The sequence below is a fragment of the Ambystoma mexicanum genome, chromosome 4q (genome assembly GCF_040938575.1).
Source record: "Ambystoma mexicanum isolate Mex_15411 chromosome 4q, UKY_AmexF1_1, whole genome shotgun sequence".
In the NCBI taxonomy this organism is placed as follows: Eukaryota; Metazoa; Chordata; class Amphibia; order Caudata; family Ambystomatidae; genus Ambystoma; species Ambystoma mexicanum.
The window spans coordinates 895,291,148-895,311,806 of record NC_090928.1 but is presented as its reverse complement, the minus strand read 5'-3'; the positions used below and the strand labels follow the sequence as shown (position 1 = coordinate 895,311,806).

Below are 20,659 nucleotides of genomic sequence, written 5' to 3'. Positions count from 1 at the left end.
TCAGAGGCGCTACTACTTGAGGTCCCCTCATGATCATCTAGGCACTCCCTGATTCTGTGAGCTTGAGAGGCGCTCGCCAAATGGAGGGGCCTAGTTTTCTCTATTCCTGTGGTGCTCAGGAGAGTAGTCTTCTGTCTCTTGCCTGCTCCCAGGGTTGGCAGAGTACCCCTCCCACTGCCCTAATTGGGTAGAGGTCTTCAGGATGCTCTTTTTGGGCCTTATTTCATTCAGTTTTTCATCCAATTGAACCAAATGTTCTCTTGGAAGGTAGTATTTTTGTGTATCCAATTCCCTGACCCTCCCCTCATAGACATCCTTGTCAGAGACATCAGCCTTAATGTTTGAATATCCATACAGGGAAGCCCGTCCATCAATTTCGGGGGGCGCTGATCTGTCAGTTCCATCATGCTAAACCTTTTGAATTCTGCCGGCCTCATGGTTTCCGGCTCATGTGAACCGGTAGACATGAAGTTGGCAGTGTTCACAGTATTAAATGGGTTTCAGTCTCTTAGTACAGAGGTCCTTATACTATGATCAGGGGTTGCCCTGTCCCTCTCTACCTGTTCAGGGTCCCTCCAGTTAGGATTAAATAATCTAGCACCCTCTTTCTCCAACCTTGCTAGTTTCTCCTTCTCAGCCTCTACCTCTTGATAATAAGCAAAGATCTTAGCCTTTGGCTCAGCTATCAAAGCTTTACTGGCCTCTATGACCCGCTCTTGTGCTGCCACTTGTTTGTGGAGCCCATCATTCTTTTCACAGAGGGCCTCATTGTCGCTCTGCGCTTCCTGTTTGGTTTGGGAATAATGAGACAGTTTCTGTTGCAGGAAACCCACCTCCTGGGTTTTTGCATCGTTGATCTGGGTGTTCTCTTCCAGAGTACCTTCTACCCGCCTGACGTTCTCCAGTAGATTCACATACTCTGTTTTGAGTTCATTTAGTTTCTGGAGGGCTAACTCACTTCCCTGTAACTCTATTTTTAATTTGCTTACTTCCTGGCCTATTGCGTCTCTCTCCTGACTTAGGGTGCCTCTCTGTTCAGCCAGGTCATCCCTTTGTTTCCTGTTGGTATTGAATTTCTGGCGCTCTTCATCAAATTCTGTTCGAGAGTGGAGGTCTCTCAAAATTAACTTATTATTTTCCTCTTTCAATTTCTCTATCTGATCTTGTAGGGTAACTATCTGCTCTGCGCAGATCCTGTTATAGGTTAATTGTTGAGTCAGCTTCTGTTGACTCTCTTCTAGAGAGTCAACCTTTTCCTGACACTCTAGTCTTACTGCGTCTAATTGGGTCTCTTGATCTGCATTATTTTGCTGTTGGAGAGCCAAATCTTCTTTTAATTGGATGATGTACTTTGCAGATTCTACCTCCAACTCTTCGATCTTTTGTAATGTTTGTTCTGCTAAATTTAAATCAATATGGATTTTATTTAATAGTTCAGATAGATTCTGCACGAGAGTCGTGTTTTCCTCATGCCTTTCCCGCATCACTCCCATGTGGAGATACATGTAGGCCTTGATTCTGGCAATTTTGATTTGCTCGTCTTTAATTTTTGGGGTCATATATAATTCACTCAAAGCTTGCTGTAATAGACCACCATCCTCCCATGTGTCCAGGTTCATGGCGGTGACCTGTTGTGTTATTTCTTGTAGCCAGAGTTTTTCATCCTGCTCTGGCCACTCACCTCTGACAAATAGCTTGTGGAGAAGATGCTCCCTAGCCATGTTGATTTCTACTACAGTCATTTTGGACATGTTCTTCCTTTATTAATTTCTTTATTTATGTAAGGGTAACCTGTACTCTATTGCTTTTCTGTCTATTTTGGGGTTGATTTTAGTTTTACTTTTAGACACAGGCCTGGTATTTAGAGTATTTGTTTTGGGAGGCGCTTGTACAGTGTAACCCATTATTCCAGCCACACAAAGTATCAGTACCTTGCAGGTTAGTCTGCTGTGTTAGACTGTCATGGGTGGCAACCAAACTCCCCGGCACGACCCCCAAATTTGTTAAGGATTTCAATCAGGCGACACACACCTTGGTATCGGCCTAGTATGCAGCGCACGACCAAAATGCCTATCTCTTTATATATATATAGGTTCAATATTGAGATGGTACACCACTCATATAACACCCCCTTTTCAAATACCCCGGGTCACAATGGACCATGAACCAAGCGGTTGGTAAAATACAATATTTATTTGTTTATTTTAAAATTCAAAAGAAATCATACACTTTTTTATATGGGCAGCAATCACCAATGAGGTGATAATTACAATGAGAATGTAAGCAATGCACTGGGTTTAACCTGCTAGTGGAACATAGACACAGCAAAGCGGAATAGGAGCACTTTTGATTTAGGAAAAATAGCACCCAAATTAGGATTTCCCCCTGCAATGTTCCCTCAACCAACAAATAATCAATTCTGAGTGGATAAACATAAGCAGCAGGTAATCAGGAATAAGAAACAGGAAACGGGATCCAAATCTGACTTTCCCTCCCCAAATAAGAGAGAAAAACAGATTTTAAACCCCTTGCAGTGTTGTGAAATTACACTCGGAAATGGACAAATAAATAATGAATGTGTGTTAAAAACCTTGAAGCAAATATAATTCCTCACTAAAGCAACAATGCAAAGACACTAATAATCACAAAAAATGGATTACCAAAAGCATACAGTTAAAAAATTAGTGGAAATTTTAAAACAGATTGCAGCAAAATGACATGTTGGAAACTTTGCAATTTTTCTAATTCCCGCCTGAAATTACCCAAACGGTTTTTAATAAAAACAGGTGAAATACACTGATTTGGAGCTGTGAAATAGGAAAGGAAATCAGTTGTGACAAGAACAGTTGTACTTTACAGTAGAGTATTCAGGCTAGGCCAGCAGAGAGGGACACAGTAAGAGCCAGTGTTGATTCACGACTTCAACCCTGTCACCCCAGTGCCCAACCCTGGCGGAAACCAGTCTGATCACTCGAAATAGGACTAATTGCTTAAGATTACACAAAACAAAATTACTAAAGAGATGGCGCTAGCACTAGAAATCAAGAGCATGGTTGCACAGATAGTTCTGTCAGTTTTACAAGTTACTAGGATAAGGATGGGATGGCTTAGAGAGTGGGATAAGGACAAAGACAAGATATGCTAGGGGTTTCTATGGGGTGGCGATTATACTCACAGTACACTTTTTAATTTTGGGATTTTTGGACCGTCAACGGTTCTGGTCACTACACGGCAGCGCGCCTGGCAAACAGCTGGGCCGTTCTGGTCACCGGATGGCACTGGACTGGAATGGCAATTCTGGTCACTGGATACTAAAGGTCAGCTGGATGGCAGGATGGCTTGACGCAAAAAGGACCACAGCTCTCCCCTTTTTCATGGGAGATTAGTGGGTTTTCAGAATTGAGGCCTTGCTGGAGCAGGCTAAGCAATGCCTGGGTTTTGCAGTGGGCCCTGGAGTAGGGTCAGCAATGCTTTGGCATTGTAGTTGGGATCTGGAATCTGGATGGATGGAACAGGAACGCAGCGCAGGAACGTCTGGAAGAGTGTCTGTCTAGAGTCTTGTTAGGGACTCCTATTTATAATGCAAAGTGACATCATATTCTATATTGTTGGACCGGCTTAGCTAAGCCCCCTCTAAACAACTGGATTGGACAATCAATGTTGGTTGCTTCCCCTGGGATGTGACTCAGTTCAGGAGGTAGCATTCTATGATGTAAAAAGTCTTCCCATGGTCGTTTTTGCCAAAAATCTGTCATACCAGAATGTACACATTTGTACAGTTACGGCACCTTGATAAATGACATAATCAGGTTACATATTTTATGTAGAGCACAGCCGTCCCATCCTGCAATCTGAAAGACATTGTTTTTTCCTTTTATACTTTTTTGGTCATTTTCAGTGTGAAATATTCGGCCTAAAATTCCATAACTTTATACATGTGTGTGGATCATCATAAGGGGTGTATGTATTAAAATTTGCATTTGGAACATGGACACTTTTCTTGTAATCTGCAATATTTTGTAACTTCTATTCCCAATGCAGCAATGAAGTCTATGACTTCTTGAATTAAAACCCATAAAATCACTTTTAAACTGCAATCTGTTTTACATTTTTCCAAATTCTTGCTGCAGAAATAAAACATATTTAAAGTTTATTTATAAAATAGTCTTTGGAAGCAAATGGCAGTCCTTTGTCTTGCACTGGACCATTTTTTTTCTTTTTCAGCTGCCACCAACTGTCACTTCTTTCGCACCCTGTAATTATCAGTGGGGTGTTAGTCTCTACTGAGAGTTTATGGTGTGGCACCCTTCCTAGGGGGAAGCTTTAACTCTGCCAACCAGAATAACCTGTTTTTGACAGCTTGCAAATCCATCCAAGGCAGTTTAAAACCTTTATTTTCTGATATTTGGTCCTGAATTAAAACAAACCTGTGGAATAAAATATCCCATGTATATATTTTCACCAGCAACAAAACCCCTTCACATTGCTAAATAAGCAGGCTTTCATGCAAGAGTTTACTTTTTACATTGGCATTTTTCTCCTTTAGTTTTGCAAAAGCCAATTTTTCCACATGTGTTGAAAACTGCTAGCATTTCCTTTCAAATTCGATTTTGCCACCTGACTTCCCAATATTGCCTCATAGCCATAGTTATTTTCTTCTAGTCAGTAGTTTATCTGAAGCACAAATGCATTGAAACTGACATGGGTCAGATAGCTGGAGTCTCTTTTGAACTACTGAGCTTTGATACATTTGTAAAGAAATGAACACGTTTTTCCTGTGCGAGTAAAAGTGAAGTTCCTTGTTGATTTCTCTCAGAGTTGGTTTGACAGGGCCTGTCATTCAGAAATCATGCATGGTTTTGCTGAGGCACAATACGATACTGGGCATGGCAGAGCCTTATTAATCACAGTGATTTAAGGAAGAACAGATGGAAATAGCATCAGTAGCATTATTTTAAAGGTGAAAAGTTTCCTTTATAATGGTGATCTTGGGCTTTCAGCAAAGCATTGCTGCCTTTTAACTCCATTTATTTTGTACAGGTGAGAACACACTGGCACGCTTCCTTAGTGTGTCCCCTTGTTCCATCCTGCCCCTGTGTGCTTGGCAAGAAGGTGCAGCTATCTTTTTGTTGTTGCTGCAGAAATGCAATTTTGAGGCCATAGCACTCACAGGAACCAGCACAGCCATTTTGCTATTTCTGCGCTCATGCAGCTTGGCGATGTGGGGAAATACTGTTGAGTGCGTCAATATATCCCACATCGTGCAAGTGCAGGGGAGGGGAGGAGGGACAAAGTGCGAAGGGGAGGGGAAGTGCAGTACATAGTATAAACAGTAAATAAATAAAAACAATAAATTAGAACAATAAATAAAAAGTGCGGCCAGCTGGCGGCAGGTGCAAAGGTAAGTGCAGACATTGGGTGTCGAGTGCTTGAACGGGGCTGTAGGGATACAGAAACAGCCCCAGAGTGCAAGGGTTGCCAGTGGGGCAGTGCAGTTGTGCAACTGGCGGGGAGGGGATCTGGGCCCGAGAACAGAGGGTAGCCAGGTGACCAGTACAGTTACAGTTTCAGCCAGGAGTTCAGCAGGGGAGAGGAGGAGAGAAAGCAGAAGCAAAGAGGAAGGTAGGTTCTCCTCAATTTTCAGAGAGGCAGGGACGCCGGTCCAGAGGGAGGCCCCAGCCAAAGAAAGAGATCTACCACCAACTCGTTATGTGGAGAAGCGACTGACCCTGAGTTGGAGGCGGATGAGCAAAGAGCTTGAGAGGGAAGATATTTAGGAAGAGAGAGTTGAAGGTATTTAGGCCCCAAGCCCCAGAAGGCCTTGTGGACAATGCAGAGGGATTTGAACTTAATCCTCGCCGCCACTGGGAGCCAGTGCAGATATTTCAGTCCTGGAGAGATACAATCCCTGGGATTGAGTCCAAGGACAAGTCTCGCAGTACAGTTGAAAAGACTTGTTTTGCTGAACTGGAGGGAAGCACCCGTGATGGCGCTTATGTTCAGGACAAAACAAAGTTTTAAATGATGGCGCTTATGTTCAGGACACAACAAAGTTTTAATAACGTCAAGGGAGTTTTGAAAAAGTTTACGTCCACCTCCTGAGATTCATCTCAGAAGTGGAGACTCTGCAGCTCTGACTGCAGCAGGAGTATCGTGGTTCAGTTTAAGTGGGAATGCATGCCTTACTTTTTGAGGTTCCTAAACACATTTGTTTATTTTATTGGCAATTTGCTGCTAAGTGGTGAAATATTTATCTAGTGAAGGGCGTGGCACATAAAACAAAGTGGTCCCTATACGGCTCATCTTTATTTGCACGGTGATTACTGTTCCAAACTAAAGAGGCTGGGAAGAAATTCACTCAGGCCATGTGAGAGGTGCTTGGGGCACCAGTGAAATTACCTCAGGCATTAAGTTGAATCCCGCTCTGCCACATAAATATTTTAATACTAGGAAGACACTAGAGCAGATCATGAAGTTGTTTTTCACGGCTTGTGTTAGGTTATGAGTTTATTAATAGTCTAGCAGCACCATTGTTTGTCCAAAATGTGGTGGCTTTGCTAGGCAGGCACTGGGGGAGGGGGGGTTTAGCCCTGTGTCTTTTGGTTGTAACCCCATATAGAAGATCAAGGGCTACAACCAAAAGGCTAGCTAGCCCTGAGTCCTGACAGTCCTGACATTAGCGCAGCCCCAGATCTTTTCCAGACCTAGCAACACACATGCGTGGTGTGCCGAGAAGATTTGAGCCTAAGGCTGACCCTTCTACACTGGGTCTATGATTGTAAATAAACCAGCAGCCCACATACATTCTTGCAAGAATTGGGATGAGTAGATCTCACCCAAAGTGATTTCACTGGACCAGCTTTAGCTTGTGAGAGAAAGCAACAGTGACCTGACTCGTTCATGGAATGAGTTAAAGTTTAAAGTCTTCAGTAACCACACCCCACTGTACATCGCCGGTCAGTTCAACAAGTATGCCATATCAAAGACTGTCAGGGGTGGTAACGGGCTATGTTTGCGTAAGTGCCATTTGCGTAATCACAAACAGAATTTGCATATGATATGATATGGTATTTTATTTATATAGCGCTTATGCACAATGTGTTTCAAAGTGCTTCATGGCAAGGGAGGGAACAAGAGAAAATACAATTACCTTCTTACAGGCCATGAACAGAAAGGATGTGAAATTAACTATCGTACTCGGCCTGATGACATTTCAGATAGTGCAAGAGCTAAAACATAGATAAGGAAGGGAGGGGGAGAGTGGGAAGGAAATGGAAACAGACAGGCGACTACCATACTAGGCCTGACAACATTTCTGGTAGAGCTGGAGAAAAACAAAAGGTGAGGGAGAGAGGTGCAGAAAGGGAGGGGTGGAACAAAACAAGCGACTATCTTAATAGGTCTGATGACATTTCAGATAGTGCTGGGGGGGCACTTAAGGGGAGGGGGAGGAGACATACGAGGTTGCTATCATACTAGGTCCAGGGACAATTCTGATAGAGTAAGTTCATAGAAGAAAGTAAGGGGAGGAGGGGAGGAGATAGGAAAAGGGAGAAAGGGAGAGGAGGGGAGAACAGAGAGTAAGCAGTCAAAAGAGTGGAGAAGCAAGAGGGGAGAGCGAACACAATTGCAGAAGTCAGTAGTAACACATAATGTTGCAAGCCAGGATACAAGATGAAGATGGGAACAGCATGAATCAGGGCCACCATGAGTACAAGATGCAAAGGAAGTCCAGCATGAGAGTTGAGAGAGGGTGACTCACCGTGAATCAATGAAGTCTATAAAGTCAAATCCAGCATTGGCCACAAGACGGTAATGGTGAAACCAGAATGTATCCCGACAGACTCCTGCAGAAGTACACGGGAGGGGGGAGTAGGGTAGAAAAATCAAGCAAAAAAGGCATCACCTGTGTGCGAGAAGAGTGGTGGGCTCAAGGGAACATCACGGGGGGACCAGAGAAGGTGGAGATGGCCTGTGGGGACAGAGGGAGTAAACACATGTTGGTGCATACTTACCTGTTGTCTGAACAGAGGATCGGGACTTGGGTCCTCCCGGTCCTAAAGGTTCCAAACAGGAATTGCCTTTTCTTCATCCGCCCTTCACTAGTGATGCCCTTGATCTCAGAGTTAAGAGCAGGAAGGAAGAGGCAGGGCTAAGAAGGTGCGTGGTGCTTAGGCCATGTGACCTAGATCCACTTGCACCTGTTCCCCATCTGCAAAGGAAAAGAGGCTGGAGGACTCCTTAAGTAGGGAAAAGGGTGGCAACCAGGAAGGCACCAGGTGAGCGAGGCTTGCTAAGTGGGAAAAAAGGGCAGCAACCTCGAAGGTGCCATCTGGGCGGGGCTTAGGCAAGATCCACTTGCACCTGCTCCCCATCTGCAAAGGGAAAGAAGCTGGAGGGCCCTTAAGTAGGGAAAAAAGGTGGCAACCAGGAAGGCACCAGGTGGGCGGGGTTTGCTAAGTGAGGAAAAAGAGCGGCAACCAGGAAGGCACCAGGTGGGCGGGGCTTGCTAAGTGAGGAAAAAGAGCAGCAACCAGGAAGGTACCAGGTGGGCGGGGCTTAGGCCAGGTGACCTAGATCCACTTGCACTTGCTCCCCATCTGCAAAGGAAAAGAGGCTGCAGGGCTCCTTAAGTAGGGAAAAAGGGCATCAACCAGGAAGGCACCAGGTGGGTGGGGCTTGCTAAATGTGGAAAAAGAGCGGCAACCTGGAAGGCACCAGGTGGGCGGGGCTTAGGCCAGGTGACCTAGATTCACTTGCATCTGCTCCCCATCTGGAAAAGAGGCTGGAGGGCTCCTTAAATAGGGAAAAAGGGCGCAGCCAGGAAGGCACCAGGTGGGCAGGGTTTGCTAAGTAGGGAAAAAGAGCGGCAACGAGGACGGCACCAGGTGGGGGGGGGCTTGCTTAGTGGGCTTGCTATCTGTGCTGATGCAATTACCCATTTGCTCAAGCACTATTTTGTGTATTGAGAAGCAAACGAAAATAATGCAGTCTAAAGGTAGCAGTGGACAAACCTGTCCGAAGTCTGCCATATCCGAATTCTCACACCATGCACAAATCAGAGCTTGTACCTTTATATACTAGGAACCAAACCTTGACTGAATGCAGTGAGAGAAGCAACGTCCATCTAAAGAGCTTTTCAATAAGTTGACAGTAAATGTTCTATAATAGCGTTGAGATTAGTGACAACCTTGTGAGTAAAAAATCTGAATCCAGAGCAGGTTTATTTTGAACTGTTCTCACAGACAGATCCCTTCTGTTGTGCCATTGTCACAATGCTCTGGTCTGTTGAGTAGTTGGCTCTGCATCAAGGAAGAAAATCTGCTACTGGCTAAAATTCCGCGCTGATCCATCCTGGAATTGTATATGCGCTGGATGCCATGGATTCAGTGGCATTTTAGCCTTGTGTGTTTGTGACATTGATTCTTCCTTACCAATCGTAAGGCCTTGTTTTTTGGTGCAGGATCCAATATACATGCAAATGCTACAAAAGGAGTCTACCATATGCGGTTTGATTAGGCCTGTGCATTGGGCGGCCGCATTATAAGTTTGGCAGTAAATCCACTGGGGATTTCATCACACATCCCGCTAGCAGTAATTCCTTTGTGGTAAATCTGATGATTTTTGGAGGTAAAGTGGAGGGTTTACCTGCAGCTATAGGATGGAGGAGGATTGACCTCCAGCCCCATGTTGGAACTGTTTTCGTAACAGTGATGCAAGTATTACACTAGCACATCAGAGGGCAAGGTACATTTGGGGATGGATGGCGTGGAGTAAATATCTTAGACTGTAAAGTGTTTTAGTAATATACTTAAGGCAATTGTCTCTAGGCAAGACCCACCTCTTCAAGGAGTCTCTCCTCCTCAACACCTATGCCATCACGTTGCCCCTCATGCCACCTTACTTGCTAGACGCTGCCCTCCTCTCTACTTTCCTGCCGCCCAGTACAGCAGTACCCCTCCTCTGTGCCCCTCTGTATCCTACTCCTTGCTGTATATCTGTTCTGTTTTTGCTTCTGAAAAGCGCTCTGTTATGCATCTGCACTGCTGTCTACCTCTGTAAAGTGCTCCATTATCTGTAAAGTGCTCCGTTGCTTCTCGAAGCTAGGTTAGCGCTCAATAAATGCCATAACAATAACAAGCCTAGGTCCCAATGGAATGTCAGCACAGATCACTGACTGACGCTTCCAAAACTCAGCGGCTTCTAAATCTGGCCATGTTTAAAGGAACAGCCGCCTCCGAACATAATGTCATTGAGAGGTCAGAGTGGGAGATGGTCTATTGCATACAAAGAGCATCAACCAAATAGGGCTTTAGGAGTTATGGATGCCTACTAGCGGCATTGTTTCAAAGCAAGGAACTTAGACCACCATTTTCTAACTCTGGGTTTAACATGAGGTTGATCAAAATGTTCTCTGTCCTTTCACAGCTCTTGATTTACTGATCTTGTTGATTGTCTCTCAGTCTGGTCACCTTAGCAGGGAGGTCCAAGTATGAATATTAACAACAAGGCATTTGGAAATTAAGTTTTCCCAAATGGTCTTGTACAGTTAGTAGGTAAATATTACTCTTTCCGATAGTTTAGCCAAAGTGTATAGAACAATGATGGGCTAAACTTTGGCCATTTTCTAAGGACAGATGGGAGAGTACTGTTTTAAAGTGCTAAGAACCCTTTTCTTTCGACCTTAAGGAACCACACCTTCTCCAAAAGAGGAACCTATAATGTCCCTGATGGAAGGGCGATTCTGCACAGCATCTGATGACCCACACAGGAAACTGACCAATCCAATAGTATGCACATTTGTTCTTTTCAATCAGCAGGAACAGGGCCTGGTATTTTCTCTATAAAAAGATGCACTGGGTCTCCATAGAGGGCTGCACCTCCAGAAGAGATGATGACGGGAAATGCGCGTGGGACTCAGCTGAGCACAGGTCCCGACCTTTTGTAGCAAATGAGTATGAAATAATGTTGCCATGGCCTGGCTTCCTTCCTGGTATTTACAAATGCCGATATGAGTAATCCTGTACGTGCACTGCAGTTGGGCTACACAAGATCGACGGACCTCTGGCCTGCACATTAAGGGTTGGAAAATTAAGAGTGTTAAATCGTATATCTATCTAGGCCTGATATTTACCAACTCGGGTAGCTGGAAACATCACACACCCAAAATGGCTCTTTACTAGAAGGATAGTAAGATTTTATGAAAACCTCTGGGAACACGCTTTGTTTGTTTGCCTGAAAGATTTTGAGGGTAATGTTTTCTTCCATGGCAATGCCAGGCATGATGACGTGCACCTGTGTATCATACCGTAGAACATGTTCTGAATGCATCTTTGCACATGGTTCTTGTAGATCTCCAATGCACCACATTGTGCATTCAGCGAAGGGCATACAACTACTTTCGATCGATACCTTGGCAGCCCTGCATTACTTTCTGCAGGCATGAAAGGTCTGGCAATGATTCACATATATTCTTTCCTGTACCTGAAATACAGAAAAGCAAAGACTTGTTTTAGTGTTTTTGGTGTGCACTCTTAATGAAGATGCAACATAAATGGCAAAAGATGTAGGCAACAGGCCCTGGGATGTAATATAAGACAGAAGGCATCCTTAATAGTTATTGCAACTAAGAGGGAGGTGGGATCTGACTATATTGTAGTATTGCCCACCAAGGTCTGGGGCAGGCATTGGTGGTTACAATTATTATAAACATTGTTCTTTTATAACTCGCTTAATACCAAAGAGTGGTTTCTAAATGCAGGATGAAGATTCAAACCTTTATTGCGCTGCATTGTCTTGCTTCTAAGACAACCGTGTTGCCCCTGAGCTATCCTTCCTCCCCAGCCAGAGCATTTGTAGGCCAGAATAAAGCAAGAGTATTGGGAAGAGATCGGGGCTTTAACCACTGAAGCCTGCCCCAGACCAAGGTGGTTAGAGCTCTTAGCACTCTGGGGCAACACCTGGCTGTTAGTATTCCTTTTTTTCATGGCGTATCAGCTTTGCGCATTCCATGCATCCTGTCTCCCCGTCCCAAAAAAAGTCTTCCTGGTAAACCAAATAAGGACATTGTACCCTTTCTGTTTCTATGACTGCCGGTTAGGAGCATGGGAAGGTGCCGGAGCGGGACTGAAGGCAACAATCGAAGAAAAGGAGGGGTAATGGCGTGGTAGTGGCAAAAGGAGGTGAGTGAGGGTGGGATATCTGGGGTGAGTGGGGTCCTGGGGCACTGGCAGTGACAAGACAGCTAGGGGGTGCAGAAGGTTGTAAAAGAACATAGGCTTATGCTGAGAGGCCTAGCCCACGTTCATCGGCTACCACTTGGTTGATGCCACTCCTCTGGGTGCCAAAGGTGCTTCAAAGCTCAAATGATGATGCAAGTATTGCACCAAGAGAGACAGTGATGCACGTCCATGCTTGACACTTAATGCAGATTAAAAAAAAATACACCAGGTTATGGTGCCTTTTTCTTGATGAACTGGAAGTAATTCGTCACACTGGAACGATTCAAAAGTCCCAATGCGTCTCTTCTTTACATGGCAGGTGCACATCACTGCATACTAAACGCGTGAGAGCCACTCTGCCGAGAAGGAAGGCCACATAGCATGCTCTATGCAATCATGCCAACTCACTGCAGTCTGTAATCACGTTTTAACTCTCTGTGCTAAATAAATTATTGCATCATCTTTCCATATTGTTTTCATTTAGTCGTGTTAAATGTCTCCAAATCCGCAGTATTTGGATTTTTAGACTGGACTAACATAGAGTCTAAACTCTCTTTGCTCCAAACAAAAATAACCACTTGATATAAAGGCTCTGCCACTTATATGTGCAGCTTGGAATACCTGGCATCTTGGATGGGCAATGAATTGGTATGTCTGAAGTGGTATGCAACAAGGGTCAGTAGCTGATTCCTGAACACTATTCTGGGATTCAATCACATAGCATTCCATGAGTGGGTGCATTAACATTGGATTTATAGAAAAGAGGGTATTACTTGGTGCTGTGTCCTTAGGAGTGCAATAGGTGACAGGACACGGACCTGAATTTACTACAATCCAATAGGTAGAAGACTACACACAGCCAATGTACAGAAGGAACATGATTCTTGTGAGCTTAGTGCTCGGACACAAACAGAAGGAAGAGTCCTCCAGCTAGAAATACAAGTGGGTACAGCACCAGATTAGGGCCCTTCCTAAAGGTGTCTCTTTTGGGGGCTCTCTGCCTCCATTCCAGAGGAGTGTCCCTTCTCACATGTGCTCTTGTTGATGCTGAGATTGCATAGCCCTGATTCTCCCGGTCTAAGCAGGCAAAGAGGTGGAAACCCATTTTCCTTGAGAATGTGTGAGCCCCAGGATACCATCCTGCTTTCCAAGGGGGGTAGAAGCTTGACAAGGTTAACCTGACTGAGATCAGCAGTCAGACAGATTCCCAGATTAAAGGATAGGTGATCTCGACCCCCCACCGTTATTCTGACTCTCTTTCTTATGTCTTGGTCCATGGGGGTGAGTCTTTGTTACTTTGGTGTTCTTATAGACTAGGGGTCTCCCTTTGAAGTGTAAAATGGATGCCTCTGACTGGCAGAATGTCGAATGAATTAGAAAGGAGGACACCAGATGCCATAGCGTTAATAGAACCTAATTGATAACTATCCCTGATTCGGTATTCAGTATTGGAAATCTATTGGAGAGAACCCCTGCACGTGTCCTGGCACTACAGTTATTAGTTAAAATGGAAGTTAAAATGGAAGGACCATGTGCAAGAGGTTTGCAGTAGAAGCACTAATATCCCAAACAGTTCTTTAGATTATTTGAGGTTCATAAAAGGATCAAACCTCTTGATAAGCAGAGGTCAACATTTTGAACAGGAGGGCCTTATTGAGAGAGCATACTGTTGTCCTACACACTAAAAAGGCCCCACTGAACTGGAAGGACCTGCCAACACCCCAACCATCCCCATCCGCTACACAGCAGGTCCATGGCCAGTCCCCGCAGTGCAACTCGCCATGTTTTCTAGTGCACTGTGAAAGAAAAGACACCATTAACTTTTCAGTGTTTATCACAATGCCTCAGCTTCCCAGAAACAGTTTTTTTAACTTCCAACATGGGTAAGGTATGCGCTAGAAACATAAACAATATATTTTATTCCTAGTGCAAGGTTCACCTGCATTAGAAATATGTTTTTCTTTTTCTAGTGTGGGTAAGCCTCGCACAAGAAAAAGAAAATGATAGCTGTTCCCGGCGTAACATACACCATTCTAGCATATCTTAAAGATCCATTTCGGTCAGTATTTCATAGGGTCACTTCTGTCCCCCTTCTAAAATATCAGAATTACCACGATCAAAAAGGGGTGTATGTACCTGTGACTTATTAATGGTCATTGAAAAGGCTAAATGTAGAGGAAACTGTCTTCTTTTGAATTTGAAAAGCATATTTGTATCACATGGAATTAGAGGTATGTGCGGTATGAGTGCAGTATCTAAGTTTAATCCATCGATTACACAGGCCTCTATGATGTGTCTTTGTAGATGCATAATTGTTAACCCTGTTCCATTACAGAGTCCCTGTGATGGCATAAGATTGCGTAGTAGCATAATTACATCACCTACTTTCAGTTTGCACCCATGAGGAGGCATTCATCCCACAGCCTTTCACTCTTTTGAGACTGAAATGTTGAGCTGGTAATTAACTGTTCATTGACACTGGAACTGCCGTACCCTGTGTGAAGAGTAGTTTGGGTGGAAAGAAGTAACTTGAAATTATTCCGAATGTTTGCGATAGTGGAAGGTGAAGGTGACCGCGTAGAACCATGTTTGTTCTATTTGTTAAAATGATAGCTGTTGTTGAAGTGGAAGGGCACACAGTGGTGCACTTTGCCATTTGGACAGCAGAGGGCAACCTAACACTGATAAAATCATAACTGTTGTTGAAGTGAAGTGGAAGGGCACACCGAGGTGCACTTAGCCATTTGGACAGCAGACAGCAGCCTAATACTGATAAACTGCATCAGCTGAGTACGGAAACATACCAAAGCATTTTTTATATCTATTTCTAATGCAAAGCCCACCTGAGATAGAAACATTATTTTCTCATTAAAAAAAATACTGTGTGGTGGGAGCTGACATGTGAATGCTAGGTGATATGTAAAGAAGTGCTCTCAGAGGTGATGAGGGGCATGGAGGCAAATGCATAGATGCTTTTGAGGTAATGGGGTTTAAGAGGGTAAATGCACTACCGATGGGAAGTTCTGGGCCTCCCAGTCCCATTGCGATTTAATTTTGGCACAGTGATGCACAAATATTCACAGTACCTATCCATGAGTGTGACATAGGGATTCTTCTGCTGGAAGCACCAGAGAACATACATAAACTATGCTATACTATTGATGATAAAATATGTACTTTTTGTGTGAAAAGCAAGAAACACCCAATAAATCATGCCAAAGTACACCAGCTAACATTGAAGTGGCTAAAACGTTACCATATTTCTTTCTAGATAGCCAAAAAATAATGTTATGACAGCCCTGTGGACAAATCCTGTGTGTGTTATATTTTCACATGCGCAAGTGATGGACAGATAAACAAGTTATGAGACCCGTTGGAGAAATACTCGAGAAGTCAATAGGAAGGAAAGCCACATGAAAATCAGTGTGTGGATGAATGAGCAGAGTACAGACTATATGAAAGCCAAAGTTCTATCCCACCTAATTGCAGATGGTAGGTTCCATACCGTCAGCATGACCAGCCATTATTGGCAGCATCAGAGACAGTTTTCTGGTAGCCTTCATATTTAGTCTGCATTCATATGGGTACCCTTCTTGGATGTTGTTAAGTCCAGAATAAAAATCCCAAAATAAGAAGCAGTAAGTCAAAGATACCAACAAATGGCACTGAAGCTCATGTTCAATGAGCATGTAACGTAAGTGAATGATGTGAAAGCCTTCATTCACGCTGCAGCTCATTTGCAATCATTTGTATGGTGAGAGGAGGGGTGGAATGCAACTTGCGTTTCCGCCGTCTTCCTTACTCTCTGCCATACAAATGCTCCAGCATTTGCATCGGCATGGATATTCATGCCGCCAAAAATGCTGGAGATCCCTGAAGGCATGCCACTGCACGCTCACACAAGAAAAAATACAGCCTGCTAGGCAAAAAGGCCAAAGACACTCTTGCAAGGATAACAAGTATTTATTTCTATAAACTAGAAATGCATCAGCAAAGAACTCTGCTGTCAGCAAACTTTCTGAGTTCCGTAGGAGTGTGCGGTAAATTATAAGCACAAACATTGTCACTAATGATGTAATCATATAGTACAATTCTACAATACGCATTGGGTGAGCCCTTTAGTTTCATTTGAGTGGTGTTTAGTTTTATTTAAGTGGACACCTGACCTAGTGTTTACAGTCATATTAAAATGTCCTTCTCTACACCCACCCCCTCTTTTATATGTCCCTTAAATGTTAAAGCAGCCCCTAAATAAATCCCTAAAACAAAGACTGAAATAGTAATAGTGTATGGGCTGCTCCATATGGGATGCCAGGTCATTGGTCCATCTTCATTTGTACATCTCCGTTCATGTAGCTGCTGCTGGGTTCGTCATCTGCGGTGAGCTGACCTAACAATTAATTCGCTACTCTGACAAACAATATTATTCTATCATGGTAACAATGCACCTGGTAGATGGGCTCGGGGGAGAGCTGAGGTCACACTACCTCACACACACTTCACTCACTCCCAGACAGATCAGCAACTCCCAAGGTCCCTCACCTTAGTTTTAGGCTATAATTCTGATGCCACCCTGTACATCGCTGCACAAATCACGTGACCCATTCCTGAAGGCGCAATAGTCTTGCCTTCTGATCTTAATGATCGATTGAGGGCTGTGAAAGTTTTATGGTCGGTGGTCTGGGTTTGGATCATGCTGTGGCATGCAGGGGTCATGGGATGAAAGCATGGCAAAGCTGTATTTCTCATGTGAGGATGGTTGGGGGTATGAGGTCCTTGCACTATGATGATCGTGCACCCTCCTCTACATGCACCCTCCTGCTCGCTGGACGTGCTCTCTTAGCATTTACTTCTTAATTCAGTATCACCTAGGGGGGTGGGAAGACCTTCTCTCCTTCCCAACATCCCTATGGGGCCCACCGGCTTTATGCACATCATAAAGCAGGCAAATCCCATAGGAATCCATTGTAAAGGCTGCTTGCAAAGCTTACATGGCAGGCAGAGTTTACAATTACAATTAAACCCTGTCCGACATGCTTAATTGTAATTGTGGGCGCTGCTTGCCATGCGATGCTCACAAATTTAAAAGTAAACATGTCAGGCTGTGTTTACTCACATGGCAAAGTGCAAACGTGCAGGGCAAAAGGCGGCATACCCACATGTGTATGCTGCCTTTTTCCCTGCACTTCTGCACTCTATCGTGCAAAGGACGAAAATGTTATGGCGGGCATCCATTTACATGGCAGTGTTAACATAACATTCCCCGTCATCAAATTATGTTTAGGAGCAGAATGAGCTCCACTGTGTTTAAAATATTGATTGTAAAGTGCTCTGTTGCTTCCCAAAGCTAGGTCAGTGCGCAATAAATACCCTAATAATAACAATAATACAAAATATAACTTCCAGTTGTGGGGCATGGGAAGCAAATATTATTGATATTTTCATGGAATGTCTCCCGAGTCCTTCCCTCCTCTTCCTCTGCCACATTTGGACTTTTACAAATACATTTGCTTCTTTGTCTTCAATTTTCTTCTCAGACTTAAAAAACAGATTGCCGGAGAACTCTACCTAGCTTCTTGCTCAAATATTGACTGCCTTCTTTCACCACAGACCTTTGTATGTCAACTAAAAGTTCTGGTTGACATACAACACATCTTCAGATATATATTTTGCATTGCAATGTTTTGATCATGCTTCTTACATCTTACCCTTGTTCTAGGTGGCGGGAAGACTTCCTTGCTGGATATCATCACCTGTAAGGATGAAGGTGGCAAGATTAAGTCCGGCCAGATATTAATCAATGGGAAGCTCAGCACGCCGCAGCTGATTAAGAAATGTGTGGCCCACGTGCGGCAAGATGACCGCTTACTACCAAACCTGACGGTCAGAGAAACATTGTCCTTTGTGGCTAAACTACGCCTTCCTCGCACGTTCTCGGAAGAGCAAAGAGAAAGAAGGGTATGTCTCTTGCTAAATTACAGTATTTATTTGCAGACTAAGAGATTTCTTAGCCTTGCAAATGATTTCTGAATTATTACAGTTTAATGCACACTATTCATTGACCCTACCAGCCAACTTTGGGTTTTAGTCCCCACATAAGTAGTTCCAGCCAGAAGACCTAAACATCAACAGACTTTAATATCCTCAATAAAAGAAGAACTTGGAATTGAGCAAGCAACAGCAGTTTGTTTTCAGTTCACCCGTTTACTTCAGTTAAGCTGGAGGAAGAGTGCATGTGTAAACTAAAAGACGCACCCGCTTACAAAAGATCTAAACATAACATGCAGAAGTTGTCTGATGGAATAACGCCTGATCCAATATGCCAAATCAGTCAGATTTAGGATTTGTAGATCTTTCAAATTTCCCATTGTAGCCTATTCTTTTAAAAAAATGTATTTATTGTGCATTGGTTAATTAATAAAAACCTTTAGCACATATATTACAGACAGATGAAAGCATTATTCCTTAATACAGACACATAAAAAAATCAGCAGAAATGATTTCATCCATACACAGAATTTCCAGTAGTGTACAAAGAACATAACACATCAACTAAAACCTATTTCAAAACTACATATCGGAATAAAAACTGTTTGATATGTAAAACAAATACCTTTAACGCCAATAAAATACAAACAATTTAAGTCAAATATGGAGATTCATATAAAAAAGGTCATAGCACTGGATAGTTCACAGTACCAAATATATTCCAATATTTGCAGAGCCTCATTGCAGATAAAAAAGGCAGAAGATGTTTTTTACAATTAATTCAACACCATATATAACATTCCAGAATTGATCTGACTATAAATTCCATGTTGGGAAACAAGGATGCATACCCTTTCATATAGGCGTTAGCCAATTTAGGGCTGCCAGTGAGAATGAGAGTAATAGAGTAATTACACAGACAGCACAGTCTTTCGTCGTAAGGAGTCCCCATCCAACAACCTGTATGTTCCCTGGTCGGGAGAATGTTGAACATCGTATAAGTAATAAATCTATTTAGCTGTGTGCTGCAAGACTTGACTAAATAAGTACACAGGAGATTAGAATGGAAACCTTTGCTAGCAAATATTGCGTAGTTTCTCTTATTGTTCAATTTTCAAAGATTAGCATCCATATCCCATATGCTGCTTTTATTTTCAATGTTGTAAGTGCATTCGGAGAGTCGATTAGTTCTTCCATAGTTAGTCCGATGTTAGCCAAATATTGCATAGTCATGCCCCGAAGCTCAGATAAGAAAGGGTTGGTTTTAGTCTAATGATAGTGCTTTGCAATCAGCCCCAGGAGACGGCCAGCATGCCGGTATAGCGGATGGAGGGATGAAACAAATTTACATCCCTGGAGTAACCTAATAGATCTTAGTGAGGAAAGGCACAGTTCGACCCTTAGAGCTTCAACTGGTACCGAGGATGGTACACCTAAAATTGAGCCCAACATTTTTCCCTCCAGAATCTCCAACCGTTTCCTTCTTGATTCAGGAAGAGGGATACTACGATAAAGTATCCCAGGAACGATACTGGTCTTGTATATGGAAATTAGACCCTATGTTAAGACCGCCCTTATTACTGATACATTTTTTTTTTAAACCAACCACTTCCTTAGAACTTTGGCCATGATAAAATCACCATAAAACCTGCCTCAGGGAAAAGACTTAATAGGAACCCCGAGATAAATATAACTCTCCACCACCTCGAGGGGAACTCCATCCAACTTACAAGAGAAGGAGATTTTGTTCCGAGTGCCAGAGCCAATCTGTACAATTTTCGTAAATGTTTAAACTATTGTCTTTAGTATATGAAGGCAACGCATCAATGGAGCCTTATAGACCAATCGGAATGTGATCCAGCAGCATGGTATTATCAGCATATCCAAACCATGCTACTGGGCCACACCCCAAGATGGGACGTAAAGGTTGTACTGCTCTAATCACGGAGACCAGGTCAGATACTTACAAGTTAAAAAGCAGTGGTGCAAGAATGCACCCCTGCTTTAAACCACTATTAGTGGGGATTGGTTGAGTTAATTGGCCCTCCTGGTTGACACACACTAATACTGAGGTATCCGTGTATAATGTTTTAATGAAATACATTAGCCTTGCATCGATTCCCCAAGTACATCATTTCTCCCAGAGACATGTGCGAAAAACTGAATCAAAAGCCTTAGTGAAGTCTACAAAGCATAGGTACAGTTCTTTAACCTTATTACAAACTACCTCGGTCATTAGGCTATGGAGGGCACAGATATTCAGAGCAGTTGCGTGTTCTTTTTGGAAGCTAGTTTGGAGTTTATGGAGCAACCCTTTTTCCTCAACCCATTTGTTGAGTTTTTTAAAGGCATCATTGCAAAGATCTTTTGACTACTGTCCAACATGGCTAGGAGCCTATAATTATCAGGGTTATTCCTATCGGCTTTTTTAAACACAGTAATCAATATAA

The 20,659-nt window shown here is 43.3% G+C and overlaps 1 protein-coding gene across 1 annotated transcript in view; it reads left to right on the top strand.

Moving 5' to 3' along the window:
• ABCG8 (ATP binding cassette subfamily G member 8) overlaps nt 1-20,659 on the top strand; it is a 288,385-nt gene that overhangs the window by 42,875 nt on the left and 224,851 nt on the right. Inside the window, exon 3 of the mRNA XM_069608460.1 lies at nt 17,941-18,179. Within this exon, the coding sequence (XP_069464561.1) occupies nt 17,941-18,179 (239 nt within the window). The remainder of the gene's footprint in view (nt 1-17,940; nt 18,180-20,659) is intronic.